At 39.7% G+C, this 23,217-nt stretch overlaps 1 protein-coding gene across 1 annotated transcript in view; it reads right to left on the reverse strand.

Annotated features, from left to right (window-relative positions):
- The window catches only part of LOC128703688 (collagen alpha-2(IV) chain), a 208,302-nt gene that overhangs the window by 182,900 nt on the left and 2,185 nt on the right, over positions 1 to 23,217 (reverse strand). Inside the window, exons 2-4 of the mRNA XM_070101287.1 lie at positions 9,113 to 9,236; positions 7,632 to 7,856; positions 6,704 to 6,870 (exon numbers count right to left, since the gene is read on the reverse strand). Coding sequence (XP_069957388.1) covers positions 6,704 to 6,870; positions 7,632 to 7,856; positions 9,113 to 9,236 — 516 coding nt within the window. The remainder of the gene's footprint in view (positions 1 to 6,703; positions 6,871 to 7,631; positions 7,857 to 9,112; positions 9,237 to 23,217) is intronic.

The raw sequence follows: 23,217 nt of genomic DNA on the forward strand, positions 1-23,217 counted from the left end.
AGAAGACCCAGAGGTACATGTATGAGTATAAAGACACAATATATGGGGAGTACATTTTGCTTAGGATTGAGCTTTATCTCATCATACAACATTAATTTTTTACACACATACTGTCCTAATGAAGAATGAGGTAAAATCAATGAGAAATTGTATGCTAGGTGATGACTGAGGCAAACATGCATACTTTACGACATTTCAATACTCCATACTTATTATTAAAGGGTACAGATCTAGACAACAGTGTCTGGAACGTGCGATTATCAACACAGAAAACACTTCTGAGCAGAATTAGGGTGCCTACCAAAACCCTTGCTCCCCCAGCACTGTAGTTGTCTTTCATGACATGCATTACTTATGGAGGACTAATATCATTAACCTGCCATGGAACTGAAAGGAAGCACTACAAGGACAAGAATTATTAAGAAATTAGAAGGAAACTCAGATGAGTGTGTATACACATACCATGTGCATGCAGTCACATATATAATGCATGCTGGATGTTAGTAGCTAGGTTTACCTGTCATCTTACCTGTGTACAAGATAGATAATAAAAGAGATCAGTAATTTTACTGTGCAAAATAATTAACAGGTGGGAGGTGAGAGATAGCTGGTCCATTAAAAAAATGCTTTCTATTTACTCCATCCTTTTCTTATTGATAAATATTCTTGCAGAATCTATAAGCCGAACTACAGTGGAACCTCAGTACTCAAACTTAATTAATTCCAGAAGGCTGTTTGAGTGTCGATCTGTTTGAGTATCGAGCAAATTCTTCCCAAACAATTTTCTTTTTGGCTGGCAGTTATCACTAGTCTTTGTAGGCCCCATGGTGACTTATTTATATATTTTTTTTTTTTTTTCAACAAGTCGGCCGTCTCCCACCGAGGCAGGGTGACCCAAAAAAAAGAAAGAAAATCCCCAAAAAGAAAATACTTTCATCATCATTCAATACTTTCACCACACTCGCACATTATCACTGTTTTTGCAGAGGTGCTCAGAATACAACAGTCTAGAAGCATACACATATAAAGATACACATATAAAGACTAACCCAAAAGGATTCTTTCAGGTATACAGAAGTAAGATCAGGGACAAGATAGGCCCACTCAAAAGTTCCTCGGGTCAGCTCACTGACATTGATAAGGAAATGTGTAGAATTTTTAACACATACGTCCTCTCAGTTTTTACACAGGAGGATACCAGCGATATTCCAGTAATGATAAATTATGTAGAACAGGACGATAATAAACTGTGCACTATTAGGGTCACAAGTGACATGGTCCTTAGGCAAATAGATAAATTAAAACCTAACAAATCCCCAGGCCCTGATGAACTGTATGCAAGGGTTCTAAAGGAATGTAAAGAGGAGCTTAGCACACCTTTGGCTAATCTTTTCAACATATCACTACAAACTGGCATGGTGCCAGATAAGTGGAAAATGGCAAATGTGATACCTATTTTCAAAACAGGTGACAGGTCCTTAGCTTCGAACTATAGACCAATAAGCCTAACCTCCATAGTGGGAAAATTTATGGAATCAATAATTGCCGAGGCAGTTCGTAGCCACCTTGAAAAGCATAAATTAATCAACGAATCTCAGCATGGTTTTACAAAGGGGCGTTCCTGCCTTACGAATTTATTAACTTTTTTCACTAAGGTATTTGAGGAGGTAGATCATGGTAATGAATATGATATTGTGTATATGGACTTCAGTAAGGCTTTTGACAGGGTCCCACATCAGAGACTATTGAGGAAAATTAAAGCACATGGAATAGGAGGAGAAATTTTTTCCTGGATAGAGGCATGGTTGACAAATAGGCAGCAGAGAGTTTGCATAAATGGGGAGAAATCAGAGTGGGGAAGCGTCACGAGCGGTGTTCCACAGGGGTCAGTGTTGGGCCCCCTGCTGTTCACAATCTACATAAACGACATAGATGAGGGCATAAAGAGCGACATCGGCAAGTTTGCCGATGACACCAAAATAGGCCGTCGAATTCATTCTGACGAGGACATTCGAGCACTCCAGGAAGATTTGAATAGACTGATGCAGTGGTCGGAGAAGTGGTAGATGCAGTTTAATATAGACAAATGCAAAGTTCTAAATGTTGGACAGGACAATAACCATGCCACATATAAACTAAATAATGTAGATCTTAATATTACGGATTGCGAAAAAGATTTAGGAGTTCTGGTTAGCAGTAATCTGAAACCAAGACAACAGTGCATAAGTGTTCGCAATAAAGCTAATAGAATCCTTGGCTTCATATCAAGAAGCATAAATAATAGGAGTCCTCAGGTTGTTCTTCAACTCTATACATCCTTGGTTAGGCCTCATTTAGATTATGCTGCACAGTTTTGGTCACCGTATTACAGAATGGATATAAATTCTCTGGAAAATGTACAAAGGAGGATGACAAAGATGATCCCATGTATCAGAAACCTTCCCTATGAGGATAGACTAAGGGCCCTGAAACTGCACTCTCTAGAAAGACGTAGAATTAGGGGGGATATGATTGAGGTGTATAAATGGAAGACAGGAATAAATAAAGGGGATGTAAATAGTGTGCTGAAAATATCTAGCCTAGACAGGACTCGCAGCAATGGTTTTAAGTTGGAAAAATTCAGATTCAGGAGGGATATAGGAAAGTACTGGTTTGGTAATAGAGTTGTGGATGAGTGGAACAAACTCCCGAGTACAGTTATAGAGGCCAGAACGTTGTGTAGCTTTAAAAATAGGTTGGATAAATACATGAGTAGATGTGGGTGGGTGTGAGTTAGACCTGATAGCTTGTGCTACCAGGTCGGTTGCCGTGTTCCTCCCTTAAGTCAATGTGACCTGACCTGACTAGGTTGGGTGCATTGGCTTAAGCCGGTAGGAGACTTGGACCTGCCTCGCATGGGCCAGTAGGCCTTCTGCAGTGTTCCTTCGTTCTTATGTTCTTATGTTCTTAAGTGCAGGCATTGTACTTCCCATTTCCAGGACTCAAGTCCGACTATATGAAAATAACCGGTTTCCCTGAATCCCTTCACTAAATATTACCCTGCTCACACTCCAACAGATTGTCAGGTCCCAAGTACCATTCGTCTCCATTCACTCCTATCTAACACGCTCACGCACGCTTGCTGGAAGTCCAAGCCCCTTGCCCACAATAATATAAATATAAAAAATATAATATAAAAATATAATATAAAAAACACCAAAAAATACAAAGAAACATGAAACAATTTACAGCAAAGTTCTGGCAGGTCGCGTTTGTTTCGTCGAGTGCCGAGCTTTGTTCGAGTAGGGAGCTGTTCAAGTACCGAGGTTCCACTGTAATTATATGCCCAAACATGAGTCTAGATCTAGAGTTCCTAATGATGCAAATGTGTTCTCTATGTATACCACAATATAAACAAATATATAGTACACACTGCATTTTCTAAAAGTAAAAAAAAAAATTGAACCCCCAGTAATGTAAGTAAAGATAATTAATTACCTTAGAAGTAAAAGCCCTGCCTATACTGTACTGGATGTGTCAATGACTGAACAAGCTACACTGGTGCTGGGAAGACAGTGTTACCAACTTGTTTGCCCAAATTCCAAGTAGCTAATTTGACCCCAAAAATAACAATAATCAGAAGAGTATTTAATAATTTAGCTTACTAAGATAATTTCTTAAATAATAATTTACATTTCAATTTTTCCTGTGAATGTTATTACTTGCTTGTTGCATTTAAACTCTTAATAAATGTTAATTCAATGCAAACCATGGAATAAAAACTTGTTAGCCAGTTGTCATTGCCTTGCAGACTTTCCTAACCAATCAGAATTTGTTTGTAGTGTATGCTGGGACGTTTTGATAAGTTTTAACCACCTTTTCTCAGGTGAAAACTTTAAGCTATGGCTTATGATGTTAGGAATGTTGTAAACTGAACATTGTAAAAAAAAAAAAAAAAAAAAGGGTTGAGAACACTCATCTAAGAAATGTCCTTACAGACTTTTTTTTTATTAACACATCAGCCATTTCCCACCAAGGCAGGGTGACCAGAAATAGAAGAAACACTTCCATCATCATTCACTTCATCACTGTGTTGCCAGAGGCACTAGTACACTACGGTTAAAAAACTGCAACATCAATATCCCTCCTTCAGAGTGAAGGCACTGTACTTCCCACCTCCAGGACTCAAGTCTGGCTTGCTGGTTTCCGAAAAATTCCTTTATAGATGTTACTTTGTTCACACTCCAACAGCATATCAACTCATAAAAACCATTTGTCTCCACTTGCTCCTATTTGACACGCTCACTCATGCTTGCTGGAATTCCAGGCCCCCCGCCCACAAAACCTCCTTTATCCCCTCCCTCCAATCTTTCCTAGGCCAACCCCTACCCTGCCTTCCTTCCTCTACAGATTTATACGCTCTCCAAGTCTTTCTACTTTGATCCATTCTCTCTAAACGACCAAACCACCTCAACACCCTCTCTTCAGCCCTCTGACTAATACTTTTAGCAACTCCACACCTCCTCTTAATTTCCACACTCTGAATTCTCTGCATAATATTTACACCACACATTGCCCTTAGACAGGACAGCTCCACTGCCTCCAGCCGCTGCCTCACTGCAGCATTTGCAACCCAAGCTTCACGCCCATATAAGAGTGTTGGTACCACTATACTTTCGTACACTTCTTTCTTTGCCTCCATGGATAATGTTTTTTGTCTCCACAGATACCTCAATGCACCACTCACCCTTTTTCCTTCATCAATTCTATGGTTAACCTATTCTTCATAAACCCATCTGCTGACAAGTCAACTCCCAAATATTTGAAAACATTCACTTCTTCCATACTCCCTCTCTCGAATGTGATATCCAATTTTTCTTTATCTAAAATGTTTGATACCCTCATCACCTTACTCTTATCTATGTTCACTTTCAACTTTCTACCCTTACACACCCTCCCAAACTCATCCACTAACCTTTGCAACTTTTCTTTAGAATCTCCCATAAGCACTGGATGTATCATTAACACAGTTACTTTTGTAACTGTGTCAACTCCCATTTTGCACAGTGGACCCTCGGCTAATGCCTTTAATCTGTTCCAAAGAGCTAGCCTTTAGCCGATTTAGCCTTTAGCCAAATTAATTTTCCCCATGAGAAATAATGGAAATCCAATTAAATCTGTTCCAGACACCCGAAAATATTAAACAAAATTCTTTTTACATGAAATATACATTTCACTGCACAGAAAACAATGATACATACAGAATAAACAATATTGAAATGACATTTACCTTTATTGTGGACTTGTTGATGAGTGATGAGACGGGAGGAGGGGAGAGGATAAAGACTTCATATAACAAGTCCTTTTCTGGGGTTACCTCCCTTCTTGGTTTTTCAATGCCACTATGACCAGCTTGAGAGTCACTGGACCACCCCCCACCACCATCACATCTACTACCACCATCACAACCACTACTACCATCACTACCACCCTCTACCATCATCACTACCACCCTCTACCACCATCACTACCACTACCACCCTCTACCACCATCACAACCATTACCACCCTCTACCACCATCACAACCACTACTACCATCACTACCACCCTTTACCACCATCACTACCACCCTCTACCATCATCACAACTACCACCACCTTCTACCACCATCACTACCATCCTCTACCACCACCACTTTCATATTTTTCTAAGAACTTTTTCTTGAATTCTATCATGTTTCTCACATCCTTTACCAAAGGGTTGGCACTAGAAGCTTTCTTGGGGCCCATGGTGGCTTATTTAGCAGTTACAAGCACTAAAAACAATGAAATAATACAAAATATATTGCATGTACACACGGAATCGTCCTCACTGGCTTTGTAAACAATGGCACACTGGCTGTACAAGGAATATGGAGTGGCCAGGCCCGCTCAGGCTGCACGGACACATTCGGGACAAAAGCCCTTAGCTGAGTTATTCGGCATTAGCCAAGCCAATATTTTTATGCCAAAGCAAGCCATTAGCCGAATTTGGCGTTAGCCAATGCAGCTTTTAGCAGAGGGTCCACTGTACATGTATTTGATTTGCCATAATTTAATCCCACCCCTCTCCCCAACATTTGCTTCTTTTACAACCCCATCTACAAATATATTAAACAACCATGATGACATTACATATCCCTGTCTAAGACCTACTTTTACTGGGAAGTAATCTGAGCCAAAAAGCATTATTAATATTTAAAATCAATCCATTAGTGACTAGAACTTTTCAGTAATTAAAGGTTCAATTTGAAGCCAGTTTGGGAGACCCACAGGAGATAGCAGTGTATGGATAATATGAGCCATGCACATTATATACATGACTGGCATGCCACAGCTGAAATAATGTCCCAATGGCCCGGTCAATGGCCAGGCCTCGGTTTGTAGTAAAGATTCACAAGAATCATGAACTACAAATCCAAGAATACTATATATCAGAGGAGATGAATGCTATAAGAGCTGTTGACTCACGAAATCGTAATGACACGATTGCAAACAAACCATACCCCGGCCAGGATTGAACCCGCGGTCAGAGACTCTCTGACCGCGGGTTCAATCCCGGCCGGGGTATGGTTTATAAGAGCTGTTACAAAACCATAATTTTAGCCTCTTCATAACTGACTCATCTGCATACAGCATGCTGTAACAGTTTTCACAATCACATTCAAAAGTAATATATCCTCACTATTAAACCAGGTAGTCCATAGTCACCCCTCGGTCCTCGAGGTCCTGGCACACCTCTATAACCTCTGGGTCCCAGCTGGCCTGGCTCTCCTTGATCTCCTTTGATACCTCTTGAATTGGTGCCACCTTCACCTGGGTCTCCAACAGGACCATAACCACCCTCTGGGCCTGAATTATAACAGTGGTTTTTAACTCTTTTTCTTTTGTCAGTACATACTGTAGTTATATACAACGTACAAAGAATATTAACAGTACAGAACTGCATTTGTTCATGTAGCAAATTTAAAAACAAAATAATGAAAGTCAAATTTATATACAGTACTGTACATAATGTTTGTGGCTTCATTTAATGAAATCAAGATACACAGTAGCTGACAGTAAACTTATTAAAAAAAAAAAAAAAAAAAAAAAAAAAGGCTCTTGAAAGACTAAATTCTCAGAAATCTACACCTTCAAGGATAGCCCATTACAAATTAACTTTTGGAGAAACTTTAACATAAACCAATTCAATGTCCCAAAATGCTTCAATCGCCACTGCTAATTATTTTTTATTTATTGATTGTTCCATCACTACTTTTCATGCACATTACATCAATATTTATTAATACTACTTTATTAGAAAAAAGACAGTATTGACAACATCTTGAAACTGGTTGAAGCAAACTGTCTTTATTCTTGCCAAACCAGAATGGCAACAGACCTGAAGATGCTGTTTTTGGAAGAGTTTATACCATCATTAATATGAAGATTATTTGTTAATTATGGATTAGAATGCTGCTTTTAAGTTATGAATGCCATAATGATTAACATAATATTTTTGGCACTGTGAATTATGTACACATCTAGCCAGTAATAGATACTAATGAGAATTTAAGACATTTTTTCCAAACTCTCTTTGAAATAAATACGTACTATGTATAGCATCTTACCTGGGGGGCCTATCACACCAGGAGGTCCAGGAATTCCTGTCACACCAGGTTTACCATCAGTGCCATTGCACCCTGGTGGACCATCAATCCCAGCAGGACCCTCTAATCCAGGAAGACCAGGAATACCTGCAGTCCCTTGAAAGCCTGGCATACCCATGTCTCCTCTAATGCCTTTCTCTCCTACTGCACCATTTTCGCCATAATCTCCAGTAGGTCCACTACGACCTGTGGATATTTAATATTTATATACACAGGAATATTTATTATTTTACATGTACAGTGGACCCCCGGTTAACGAACTTTTTTCATTCCAGTAGTATGTTCAGGTGCCAGTACTGACCGAATTTTTTCCCATAAGGAATATTGTGAAGTAGATTAGTCCATTTCAGACCCCCAAACATACACGTACAAACGCACTTACATAAATACACTTACATAATTGGCAGCATTTGGAGGTGATCGTTAAGCGGGGGTCCACTGTACTTCAAAATTTGTTATAAGATTTTAGTGGCTAAGTTTTCAAATTATTTGTTCCTAAACACACATTACTATGCATGAAAATTTATTTTTTATATAGTTTCATATTTTACATTATATATTATAGCAGACTAATCTAAAAAGGTAAAAAGACTGATTAATATGGGTATTAAGAGACAACATGCAAAGTAAGCTTTAAATGGGACTACATTTCCCCCAGAGCTGGAGCCTTATCAATCCTGAGAAAACATAGACCCAATAAAATTAGTTATGCACATTGCATCTTTATACTCGTAACTATTAACATTACACTTTTACACCCAAATTAATAGCTTTTTTAATTTTACTTCTTCCATTTGTTCTCTCTTCCTACTTGGATGTACAGTGGTACCTCGAGTTTTGAACAGCTCCCAACTCGAACAATTATGTAAGTGTATTTTTGGAAGGTCTGAAATGGACTAATCTAATTTACATTATTCCTTATGGGAACAAATTCATCCGGTATCGGCACTCGAACAGCCTTCTGGAACGAATTAAGTTGGTAACTCGAGGTACCACTGTACTTGCTGAGGTGAGACTCAACTTCAGTAAACATGAATTTCTTAGGCTAATTAAGTGGTAGTTGCTTACTTCTATAATAAATTGCCTGACTGCACCTGAAATACACTTTCAAAACTTAAAGGAAGCTGTATTATAGTTGAAATGTCCAAAGAAGAATATTGTATAAATTTTACCACTCTGCTTCCCTCTTCCCCCTTTCCTACCTTTCAAAGAAATGCATACAGGAAAGAGGGTATAAAAGATAAAAAGCACAAAATAGATACAAATATATTCAATTCAATTCAAGTTTATTCTCTATAAGGGTTACTAAATTACTAAGTGAATGGCAAAAATCACAGTTATAAAGAATGCTAAAACTTGCCAGGTAATTAAATGCTAAGTTATTTTGTAATGCTGTCACTTGCATACTAAAACATGGGAAAATCTTGGAACATTTATCCTACCTGATGGCCCCTCGTATCCTTGATCTCCTGGGAAGCCAGTTGAACCCTGGAGGCCTGGGATACCCGGGGCTCCAAGAAAGCCCTTCTGGCCCTCACATATACAAGTATAGCAATTTAAACAAACCTGTAATAAAATAAAGAAAAATAGTAATAAACATAATTTTTGGCAAAAATGCACCTACACAGTCTAAAATTAATCCAAACCTTCCACTAAGATGGATACACCAGATTTGAAACTTTAGAACTCACTTGCATGGGTTGAAACCCCCACCCGTTCAGTGATCTGAAACTTTAATCACAATCAGAAAAGACATTCTCTAGTTATTGCACAGAAACCAACACCACAATTTGTTTAATAAAACTGGAAAATTAGAGCTTACCCAGCCCAATAACAATATAAAGCTTCCTTTGAACAAAATAATGTACACCAGTACTTTAAAGTCTGAAGATGATCAGAAGTTGCAGTCTCAAGTTACTGAATGGCAAATAATACTTCACAATTTTAATTAAACCTTGCAAAGTAGCACCTATACACTTCAATAACAACCTGAACCTTCCTCTCAGTAGGATACACCTGTACTGAAAGTAAGAGGCATTCCCAAGTTATCACAGAAAACCTGTCCTATTTATGTACAACATATGACAGTGGCACGCTGGCACCTATGCATTTATTTATTTATTTATTTATTTGAACATGATACAGGGAAGTACAAAGGAATAGAGTTATTAAAGTGCAACATGCCAAAGCCCCTTGTATGCAAAGCATTATGGGCAGGCTTAAAATTAACTTAAGATTAGCTAAGCAATGATATATTCATCCAATTACAACCTGGTACTTTCTTTAAAGCTAATCATTAGCTGCTCTAAAGTTATCAAATGGAAACCTTGTCTAGTTCTCTGATATAGCAGTACAGGAGGGCCCTGCTTTACAGCGCCTTCCAGACTCCAGGCTGAGGGACTGATTACCTGACTCCAGGCTGAGGGACTGATTACCTGACTCCAGGCTGAGGGACTGATTACCTGACTCCAGGCTGAGGGACTGATTACCTGACTCCAGGCTGAGGGACTGATTACCTAACTCCAGGCTGAGGGACTGATTACCTAACTCCAGGCTGAGGGACTGATTACCTAACTCCAGGCTGAGGGACTGATTACCTGACTCCAGGCTGAGGGACTGATTACCTGACTCCAGGTTAAGGGACTGATTACCTGATTCCAGGCTGAGGGACTGATTACCTAACTCCAGGCTGAGGGACTGATTACCTGACTCCAGGCTGAGGGACTGATTACTTGACTCCAGGCTGAGGGACTGATTACCTGACTCCAGGCTGAGGGACTGATTACCTGACTCCAGGCTGAGGGACTGATTACCTGACTCCAGGCTGAGGGACTGATTACCTGACTCCAGGCTGAGGGACTGATTACCTGACTCCAGGCTGAGGGACTGATTACCTGACTCCAGGCTGAGGGACCGATTACCTGACTCCAGGCTGAGGGACTGATTACCTGACTCCAGGCTGAGGGACTAATTACCTAACTCCAGGCTGAGGGACTGATTACCTAACTCCAGGCTGAGGGACTGATTACCTGACTCCAGGTTAAGGGACTGATTACCTGACTCCAGGCTGAGTGACTGATTACCTGACTCCAGGCTGAGGGACTGATTACCTGACTCCAGGCTGAGGGACTGATTACCTGACTCCAGGCTGAGGGACTGATTACCTGACTCCAGGCTGAGGGACTGATTACCTGACTCCAGGCTGAGGGACTGATTACCTGACTCCAGGCTGAGGGACTGATTACCTAACTCCAGGCTGAGGGACTGATTACCTAACTCCAGGCTGAGGGACTGATTACCTAACTCCAGGCTGAGGGACTGATTACCTAACTCCAGGCTGAGGGACTGATTACCTGACTCCAGGCTGAGGGACTGATTACCTGACTCCGGGCTGAGGGACTGATTACCTGACTCCAGGTTAAGGGACTGATTACCTAACTCCAGGCTGAGGGACTGATTACCTGATTCCAGGCTGAGGGACTGATTATCTGACTCCAGGCTGAGGGACTGATTACCTAACTCCAGGCTGAGGGACTGATTACCTAACTCCAGGCTGAGGGACTGATTGCCTGACTCCAGGCTGAGGGACTGATTACCTAACTCCAGGCTGAGGGACTGATTACCTAACTCCAGGCTGAGGGACTGATTACCTAACTCCAGGCTGAGGGACTGATTACCTAACTCCAGGCTGAGGGACTGATTACTTGACTCCAGGCTGAGGGACTGATTACCTAACTCCAGGCTGAGGGACTGATTACCTGACTCCGGGTTAAGGGACTGATTACCTAACACCAGGCTGAGGGACTGATTACCTGACTCCAGGTTAAGGGACTGATTACCTAACTCCAGGCTGAGGGACTGATTACCTCACCTCTCATCTTCCACCGTTTATATGTTGTACTGAAGAAACAGCTGGATGACGAAGCAAAAACGGATTAACTGAACAATTAAAATGCATCTTAAGATGTAAAATGTGTAATAACATAATATAATTGTATGAAGTATTACTTGTTGCAGTCTTCAGTGTTGTTAGGTGACATGGTAAAAAAATATATAAAGTGGATCATAACACGACATTGTAGCCACCTTGTACAGTACCGCAAATATGTCTGGTTATACTAACAGCAAACAAAAAATATTATTACATTCATGGGAAAGCACTCAAACCGTATGGGTCATACAGTGCCTGAGGAACTGGAGACAACCAGGTTTCCTTATAGAGAACAGCTCCAAGTTCTTGTATCAAGAGCCCTACACAGCATCAAGGATCCCCCATGAAGGGGTTTTAATGCGATGTATTGTCCTCTACAAGAAAAAAAGGATTTTAAAAGAAACATAATCAATTATATTCATGGAAAGCGCTAAACCTGTAGGTCATTCAGAGTCAGGGGACCTCTAACATGGAAATAAATGGTATCAAATACCGACACAGTGGAAACATAAACACATGCAGTATAATGTGATCCTTTATTGACAACGTTTCACCCACACAGTGGGCTTTTTCAAGTCACTTGTGACTTGATAAAGCCCACTGTGTGGGTGAAACGTTGTCAATAAAGGATCACATTATACTGCATATGTGTTTATGTGACCTCTAACATCGGCTAAATAAGTTGTATTTTGTAAAAGATTGTAACATCCAGACAACCCCTTGTATATATAAGTAATTGCTCATGTTCATCTTATCCTTGGTTGTTGTGCATGAACTCGAATATTTCTGTGCAAAAAAAAAAAGTCATAAGCCTAATGAACTTAATAATTCTTCTCCGGAGGATATTTAGAAAACAAAAAAAATATATACATTCAGAACCTTGTACAAATTTATACTACTGGCAGCATAATATCGGAATATATATACATGTATATAATACACGTTTAGTGCTAAACTCACATGGGTCATTCAGCGCAAGACGTAATGGAGGCTTGATCCTCCGTCTGCTGAACATAAGACAGACACGCTCCCTATGTACTCACCGGAAGATTTTCCTGAATAATAATAATAATTATTATAATTATTATTATTATTATAATGATAATAATTATTATTATAATTATTATTGTTGTAATTATTATTATTATTAACCAACTATAATTATTATTATAATTAACCAAACAACATTCACTTAAAAATGGCGGGATTTTCCCTCTGGTTGATAGGAGTCTCGTTAGTTTTACAGAAAAAATAAATGAGGATATCTTAACTAAATTAACTAGACATATTCCTAAAGGCCACTTTAAAATAAACTCAGTGTATATACATCAGGTTTACACATTAATGTAGACCTGTGATGAAAGTGTTCTGACTTGTGAGTTTCGCTGTAAATAAAAATTCATATTAACATGGTCATCATGTTATACCTACAATCAGCAGCACAATTACAAAATACCAAAAAATACATTTAGGAAGTTATGTGTTGAACTTTACAATAATAAAAATATTTTACACCAAATTTAGTACAGTATTAGCGATTCTGGCAGAGCGAGCGTGCTCGTGGTGTCCCGTCCTCAGTATTCAGTATTTTTTGGTCAGTATTCAGTATTTGTTGAGCAGTATTCAGTATTTTTGAAGTTTAAAGTGGTTATAGCTTTTACTGCTGTATAGCCCTTGTGGCTTAGCGCTTCTTTTTGATTATAATAATAATATAGCTTTTACTACTTTCTTGTGTTAACTATTACATTTTCTGCTAGCTGAAAATGACGCTAATTAGTCAAGGATTTGATTATGTTCAACCGTACCAATACATCCAAAAGTAACCTTATCTATTAACCTAAGTGGTAACACTGTACTGTATATATATATATATATATATATATATATATATATATATATATATATATATATATATATATATATATATATATATATATATATATATATATATATATATATTATATTGCAGCTTACATTAGCGTTATCTTGTGTATAAAATAATAATATTTACGAACCTACATAGGGGTCACTTTTACTAAAAAAGATTATCAACAGTAAACCTAATCTAGGCTAGTGAATTCTACCATGATGGCAGTCATATACATTTTCCACCCCAGAATAATTTGAACGCCTGTGAACATCTATTACATTTGTAAATAGCATTTTGTTTCATGGCAGTACATGAGTCGTTCAATGTACGACTTACTTAATGTGCATCATATGACGAGAATCCACCTGATTTCTTTCCACATCATGCGTAAGAGTTAAATTCCTCGGGTATGCCAACACCATATGTGTTTACAGTATTGGTGTGGGAAGTTTTAAGTTCATGAAGCCGGACGCAATCCACGCCAGCTGGTATGTTTGGTGTTTACCACACCAGCTGGTATGTGTTTAGTGTTAACAACGCTAGTTGTCATGTGTTTGGTGTTAACCATGGTAGCTGGTATGTTTGGTGTTAACCATGGTAGCTGGTATGTTTGGTGTTAACCAAGGTAGCTGGTATGTTTGGTGTTAACCATGGTAGTTGGTATGTTTGGTGTTAACCATGGTAGCTGGTATGTTTGGTGTTAACCATAGTAGCTGGTATGTTTGGTGTTAACCATGGTAGCTGGTATGTTTGGTGTTAACCATGGTAGCTGGTATGTTTGGTGTTAACCATGGTAGCTGGTATGTCTGGTGTTAACCATAGTAGCTGGTATGTCTGGTGTTAACCATGGTAGCTGGTATGTCTGGTGTTAACCATGGTAGCTGGTATGTTTGGTGTTAACCATGGTAGCTGGTATGTTTGGTGTTAACCATGGTAGCTGGTATGTCTGGTGTTAACCATGGTAGCTGGTATGTTTGATGTTAACCATGGTAGCTGGTATGTTTGGTGTTAACCATGGTAGCTGGTATGTTTGGTGTTAACCATGGTAGCTGGTATGTCTGGTGTTAACCATGGTAGCTGGTATGTTTGGTGTTAACCATGGTAGCTGGTATGTTTGGTGTTAACCATGGTAGCTGGTATGTTTGGTGTTAACCATGGTAGCTGGTATGTCTGGTGTTAACCATGGTAGCTGGTATGTTTGGTGTTAACCATGGTAGCTGGTATGTTTGGTGTTAACCATGGTAGCTGGTATGTTTGGTGTTAACCATGGTAGCTGGTATGTTTGGTGTTAACCATAGTAGCTGGTATGTTTAGTGTTAACCATGGTAGCTGGTATGTTTAGTGGCACCCACGCCAACTGGTGTGTTTAGTGGCACCCACGCCAGTTGGTTTGCTTGGTGACACCGATGCCAGCTGGTGTATTTAGTGCCACCGACGCCAGCTGGTGTTTGGTGGCACCCACGCCAGCTGGTGTGTTTGGTGGCACCCACGTCAGCTGGTGTGTTTAGTGGCACCCACGCCAGTTGGTGATTGGTGACACCGACGCCAGCTGGTGTATTTAGTGCCACCGACGCCAGCTGGTGTTTGGTGGCACCCACGCCAGCTGGTGTGTTTTGTGGCACCTACGCCAGTTGGTGTGTTTCATGACACCCACGCCACCTGGGTGCCCTCAGTCCCTCACAGCTTCAGCAGGAGCTGCAGGGAGCACCCACACACGCTGTTGATAAGTAAGAACTAGCAGGTGCATCCTCTTCACTCTTTTTTTTTATAGAGTATGTTTTATTTGTCATATTTCATACACTGATATTCCTTTCTGCTAAGGAACCTACCTCCACTCTGTGTGCGTGAGAGAGAGAGAGAGAGAGAGAGAGAGAGAGAGAGAGAGTGCAGTGCAATAAAATCACAGTAAACATGTGATATCACAATATGCAGAACGACCACTGTGAAAAACAGTGAACTTCCAAGCACTTGGAAGTTTACAATTGTTATATATATATATATATATATATATATATATATATATATATATATATATATATATATATATATATATATATATATATATATATATATATATATAAACATTATCTAGTACCTATAAATAATGTAGAACTTATTCCAAGTTCAAAGAAAAAAACAAATTGGAGTTCAGGTTAGCAAAAATTTAAATCCACGGCAACAGTGCATAAGTGTTCGCAATAAAGCTAATAGAATTCATGGCTAGAATTCTAATCAAGAAGTATAAAAAGTCCTAAGGTTTATACTTCAGCTTGTTAGGCTTCATTTAGATTTTGCTGCTCAGTTCTGGTCTTCATATTACAGAATGGACATAAATACGTTGACAAATATAGAGAAGGTTGATGGAGTTGATCCCATGTATCAGAAAGCTTTCCAACGAAGTTTGACTATAGACACTGAATCTGCAGTCTGGAAAGGCGGAGAATTAGATATGATTGAAATGTACAAATTCAAAACAAGAATAAAGAGTATACAATTTTTTTAACAAACCGGCCATATCCCACTGAGGCAGGGTGACCTAAAAAGAAAAACGAAAGTTTCTTTTTAAATTTAGTAATGTATACAGGTGAAGGGGTTACTAGCTCCTTGCTCCCGGCATTTTAGTTGCCTCCTACGACACGCATGACTTACAGAGGAAGACTTCTGTTCCACTTTCCCATGGAGATAAGAAGAAATAAACAAGAACAAGAACTAGTAAAAAAATAGAAGAAGCCCCCGAGGGGTGTGTATATATGTTTGTACATGCATGTGTAGTGTGACCTAAGTGTAAGCAGAAATAGCAAGACATACCTGAAATCTTGCATGTAAGAGTATATAAATAACATGTTGAAAATATCTAACCGTTACAGGATTCACAGCAGTGGATTCGAGTTGGACAAATTTAAATTTAGAAAGGATATTGGGAAATACTGGTTCGGCAGGAGTTGTAGATGAGCCGAACAAACTCCCAGGTAGCGTCATGGGGGCACGAACTTGAGTAGCTTTTAAATATAGACTGGACGGGTTCATGAGTGGGAGTGAGCTGAATTGTCTAGCATGGACCAAGAGGCTTACTGCAGTGTTTCTTCATTTTTTGTGTTCTTGTGCATTGTGTGAGTTTGTTAGATTTAGGCCTATCGACTGCACAAGGGTGATTAAGGCAGAATTTCAGACTTACCGACTGCCCGACTTAATTAAGGCTGCAATTCACCTGTACATGAATCCCTGAAATAGGATTTAAACTCAGTGTGTATATACTGAAACATACCACACACGCACAGATAGACAGACAGACAGACAGACAGACAGACACACAGACACACACACACACACACACACACACACACACACACACACACACACACACATACACATACACATACACATACACACACACACACACACACACACACACACACACACACACACACACACACACACACACACACACACACACACACACACACACACACACACACACGTCTGTAACAACACTGCACTAGCCAAGGAGTCGAACCCAGGCTATTTTGGCCCACCTCATGAGAGAAAACGCATGACGCTTTAGACCACTAGGATTGTGTGATCTAGTGGTCTAAAGCGTCATGCTTTTTCTCTCACCATGAGGCGGGCCAAAATAGCATGGGCTCGACTCCTTGGCTAGTGCAGTGTTGTTATTGATCAATACCACTCGTTTCATGGTTACAATATATATATATATATATATATATATATATATATATATATATATATTTTTTTTTTTTTTTTTTTTTTTTTCAACAAGTCGGCCGTCTCCCACCGAGGCAGGGTGACCCAAAAAAGAAAGAAAATCCCCAAAAAGAAAATACTTTCATCATCATTCAACACTTTCACCACACTCGCACATTATCACTGTTTTTGCAGAGGTGCTCAGAATACAACAGTCTAGAAGCATACACATATAAAGATACACAACATATCCCTCCAAACTGCCAATATCCCAAACCCCTCCTTTAAAGTGCAGGCATTGTACTTCCCATTTCCAGGACTCAAGTCCGACTATATGAAAATAACCGGTTTCCCTGAATCCCTTCACTAAATATTACCCTGCTCACACTCCAACAGATCGTCAGGTCCCAAGTACCATTCGTCTCCATTCACTCCTATCTAACACGCTCATGCACGCTTGCTGAAAGTCCAAGCCCCTTACCCACAAAACCTCCTTTACCCCCTCTCTCCAACCCTTTCGAGGACGACCCCTACCCCGCCTTCCTTCCCCTATAGATTTATATGCTTTCCATGTCATTCTACTTTGATCCATTCTCTCTAAATGACCAAACCACCTCAACAACCCCTCTTCTGCCCTCTGACTAATACTTTTATTAATTCCACACCTTCTCCTAATTTCCACACTCCGAATTTTCTGCATAATATACACACACACACACACACACACACACACACACACACACACACACACACACACACACACACACACACACACACACACACACACACACACACACACGTCTGTAACAACACTGCACTAGCCAAGGAGTCGAACCCAGGCTATTTTGGCCCACCTCATGAGAGAAAACGCATGACGCTTTAGACCACTAGGATTGTGTGATCTAGTGGTCTAAAGCGTCATGCGTTTTCTCTCACCGTGAGGCGGGCCAAAATAGCATGGGCTCGACTCCTTGGCTAGTGCAGTGTTGTTATTGATCAATACCACTCGTTTCATGGTTACAATATATATATGTATATATATATATATATATATATATATATATATATATATATATATATATATATATATATATATATATATATATATATATATATATATCTCAACACATCCGCCGTATCCCACCGAGGCGGGGTGGCCCAAAAGGAAAAACGAAAGTTTCTCCTTTTGCATTTAGTAATATATACAGGAGAAGAGGTTGCTAGCCCCTTGCTCCCGGCATTTTAGTCGCCTCTTACAACACGCATGGCTTACGGAGGAAGAATTCTGTTCCACTTCCCCATGGAGGTAAGAGGAAATAAACAAGAACAAGAACTAGAAAGAAAATAGAAGAAAACCCAAAGGGGTGTGTATATATATGCTTGTACATGTATGTGTAGTGTGACCTAAGTGTAAGTAGAAGTAGCAAGACATACCTGAAATCTTGCATGTGTATGAGACAGAAAAAAAAAGACACCAGCAATCCTACCATCGTGTAAAACAGTTACAGGCTTCAGTTTTACATTCACTTGGCAGGACGGTAGTACCTCCCTGGGCGGTTGCTGTCTACCAACCTACTACCTATATATATATATATATATATATTCTTCTTTCTTTCTTTCAACACACCGGCCGTATCCCACCGAGGCGGGGTGGCCCAAAAGGAAAAACGAAAGTTTCTCCTTTTACATTTAGTAATATATACAGGAGAAGAGGTTACTAGCCCCTTGCTCCCGGCATTTTAGTTGCCTCTTACAACACGCATGGCTTACGGAGGAAGAATTCTGTTCCACTTCCCCATGGAGATAAGAGGAAATAAACAAGAATAAGAACTAGAAAGAAAATAGAAGAAAACCCAGAGGGGTGTGTATATATGTGCTTGTACATGTATGTGTAGTGTGACCTAAGTGTAAGTAGAAGTAGCAAGACGTACCTGAAATCTTGCATGTTCATGAGACAGAAAAAAGGACACCAGCAATCCTACCATCATGTAAAACAATTACAGGCTTTCGTTTTACACTCACTTGGCAGGACGGTAGTACCTCCCTGGGCGGTTGCTGTCTACCAACCTACTACCTATAATATATATATATATATATATATATATATATATATATATATATATATATATATATATATATACTTCCTGGCCCCGTGTGTGTGTGATGAAAACACAACATTGTTTTTCATCACACTGTAATATCTTCTTCTTTCAACACATCGGCAGTATCCCACCGAGGCGGGGTGGCCCAAAAGGAAAAACGAAAGTTTCTCCTTTTGCATTTAGTAATATATACAGGAGAAGAGGTTGCTAGCCCCTTGCTCCCGGCATTTTAGTCGCCTCTTACAACACGCATGGCTTACGGAGGAAGAATTCTGTTCCACTTCCCCATGGAGGTAAGAGGAAATAAACAAGAACAAGAACTAGAAAGAAAATAGAAGAAAACCCAAAGGGGTGTGTATATATATGCTTGTACATGTATGTGTAGTGTGACCTAAGTGTAAGTAGAAGTAGCAAGACATACCTGAAATCTTGCATGTGTATGAGACAGAAAAAAAAAAAGACACCAGCAATCCTACCATCGTGTAAAACAGTTACAGGCTTCAGTTTTACATTCACTTGGCAGGACGGTAGTACCTCCCTGGGCGGTTGCTGTCTATATCTATATCTATATCTATATATATATATATATCTATATATATACATATCTATATATATATATATATATATATATATATATATATATATATATATACTTCCTGGCCCCGTGTGTGTGTGATGAAAACACAACTTTGTTTTTCATCACACTGTAATATATTTTTTGTAAAAGTTTGGTCAATCAAATGACCGAAAAGCTGATTGTCATATCCGTAGATTTCATGAGGAGCGAGATGCCAAGAATGATGATACTCTTCAGGTCACTTGTTCTTTCTAGGCTGGAATATTGCTATATAATAATGACCCCCTCCCCCTTTAAGGGACCTCGTCTCTTTAAAGCCCTCCCTTCATAAATATGGGGGATGACCATCAAATTCCTAGCTATCTTCAAGAAGGAACTCGACAGATTCCTCATAACAGTTCCTGATCAACCGGGTTGTGGTGCATACATTGGACTGCGGGCACTAACGGTCTGATCGATCAGTCCAGCGACCAGGCTTGATTTAGTTGCTAGCCTGTCTGATTATCTTGAGCCGTTCCCGGTAACATCGGAGAACGACTCAATGTAAATAATTTAATTTATTACAAAGTCGCACGACTCATCGCCAAGAAAGAAGACGTAAGTTCACAGACGCAGGATTCTGGAATCATCACTCATCTGCATATCCTACAATTTTAACCAGAACAACAGCTATATAACACCGCTAAACCTCTTGCCAGAAAACTTCTTTACCGTTATCTAACACAACGACAGGTCATAGTATGGAGGAAGACTGCAACAGGCCTACTGGCTCATGCTGGGTAAGTTTCTCAGCTATATACAGGGTGTTTCAAAAAGATAGACCCAATTTCAAAGCAGTTTGCTTTAGGTGTTTCAAAAAAAAAAAAATCAAACACTGTATATGTCCACTCTGTCATTAGTCTACCCAAGAAATCAACTTCGACATTACTCATCTGACTCTTCAAGTCACTACGCTCTCTATATATACGCATATCCTCTGTGACGATAAAGCCCACTGTTTGGGCGAAACGTGTCAATAAACGATCGCATTATGCTGCATGTGTCTTTTTCCCATCGATTCGGTATTTTGTACCATTTTCCTCTTTCCCTGTGAAGTGGAGATAATAGTGTCTGCCCATTTTCCCTTATCTGCTACCTCTCTCGCACTACCTGGTTTCTACCTGGATAATGTTCCAAGGGTCAACGCCCTCGTGGCCCGGTCCCAGACCAGGCCTCCTGCACAAAATAATTTGACACTAATGGTGCTTCTAGCTCTCAGTACATGGGTCGGTTCACAGTCTATCCTGAAAAAATGAATCAACATTGAGTCTACTTTGTGTTTACTTATTGACTGAGCCATATGCCGAGTCTTCTCTGTTTATTTAGTGACTGAACTACTACTGGCTGTCTTCACGAGTGAACTGGCCAAATTTCTCTATAAGACTAACCCACTCAACAGTATGAAAATAATTCGAATACTCTCGGTCTAGCTCGAGATCCTCTTCAGGCGATGTCTTTACAAAGACAGAGCTGGGCTTTGAATTTACAGCTATCAGACAACAAATTAAACCGTGTTAAAAACCAACATGTTCTCTGGTGCCCCTATCTATCCTATCTCAGGGCTGCATCTTCGATACAACCACATCTCACCATCAGCACCCTACTAAGTTGTAATTTGTCTGGTGACCTCACTCTGGATATCGAACTACAACGATAGCAGGATTACTTTGCTTAACGTTTTAAAATACAGAAATTATCCATTCTGGTTGAAAAATAAGGATGTATGGGGACCTCATAGTAAACGCAGTTTCGCAGCAGACGAAGTCCAGAAGTTGGGTGAGGTCACCAAACAGCAAATTACTATATGGCAACTTGGGTAGGAGGCACGTATACCCACCTTAATTTAAAAAGGAAATAGACAACAAATAAAAATTATAAAAAAAATACACTAAAAAAGTATTATAAATAAGGAAAAATTTGAACATTTTTTTGGAAAAGTACAAGTTTTTTTTTTTTAATTATATGTATGTAACATGGGGAAGAAGGCAGAAATATACTTCGGGAATGCCAATTAATACCTGTTCAGGGTAGCCTATTGAAATAATCAAGTAACACCTAGGGGTCAATAAATAACAAAAAAAAGGCACAATACCGTGACTGGAACGATACACAAATAACCCGCACATAAAAGAGAAGCTTACGACGACGTTTCGGTCCGACTTGGACCATTTACAAGTCGGACCGAAACGTCGTCGTAAGCTTCTCTCTTTTATGTGCGGGTTATTTGTGTGTACCTAGGGGTGAACTCACACCTAGCCTGAGTGGGCGAGTCTGGAGACGGCTCAAATGTCTGCCTGAACGCCACCACCCACTACGTTCGTGCCTGTAAATTTTACATTATGCATATATATACTGGTATTGGACCAGTGAAGCTAGGTTGGTAAAGCACTGCGTACCTTGTTCCAAGGTTCGTAGGTTCGAGTCTCCTTCATCCAGAGATCAGTGTTTGTGAATATTTCGCCTGTTTTTGCGAATTCCTAGCATTGTTAAAATCTCTAGTAGGCTGATGCATGCAGGGGAGATGAAAAGCTGTACGCCTCCTGCTGGAAAGCTGGCTGCCTTGGATCAACGTCTAGTGTGAGCCAGGCGCCAAGGTATTGGACCAGTGTAGCTAGGATGGTAAAGCACTGTGTACCTTGTTCCAAGGTTCGTAGGTTCGAGTGTCCTTCAGCCAGAGATCAGTGTTTGCATATATATATATATATATATATATATATATATATATATATATATATATATATATATATATATATATATATATATATATAGTGGTGTGGGGTTGGCACGGACCATTCGGCACATTCTGAGAAGCTGCGGCCGGTGACCCCTCAAGGAAGGTTCCTTGATGTTGGTGAGGGGCTCTTGATTTAGGGAATTGGATCTGTGCTACATTTCCCCGAATTAAGCCTGAATGCCTTCCACATCCCCCCCCCAGGCGCTGTATAATCCTGCGGGTTTAGCGCTTCCCCTTGATTATAATAATAATGCGGCCGGTGACACACCAGCACTACGCTACTCTGAGAAAAGTCCCCCTGCTTTAGTTGCTCCCTTGTAACATTGCATAGCTCCTGATGACACACTGAGAAGTGTGAAAGTACTTGAGCTAAAGATTTCCACTCCCGTGGCTTGTCTTGTATATATATATATATATATATATATATATATATATATATATATATATATATATATATATATATATATATATATATATATATATATATATATATATATAATTACCATGATTCGCACTATCACTGTCTTTGCAGAGGCGTGCAAGTACGACAGCTTAGTGTCACTCTAAACAGCAAATATCCCAAACCCCTCCT

This window comes from Cherax quadricarinatus, chromosome 76 (assembly GCF_038502225.1).
Source record: "Cherax quadricarinatus isolate ZL_2023a chromosome 76, ASM3850222v1, whole genome shotgun sequence".
Classification (NCBI taxonomy): domain Eukaryota; kingdom Metazoa; phylum Arthropoda; class Malacostraca; order Decapoda; family Parastacidae; genus Cherax; species Cherax quadricarinatus.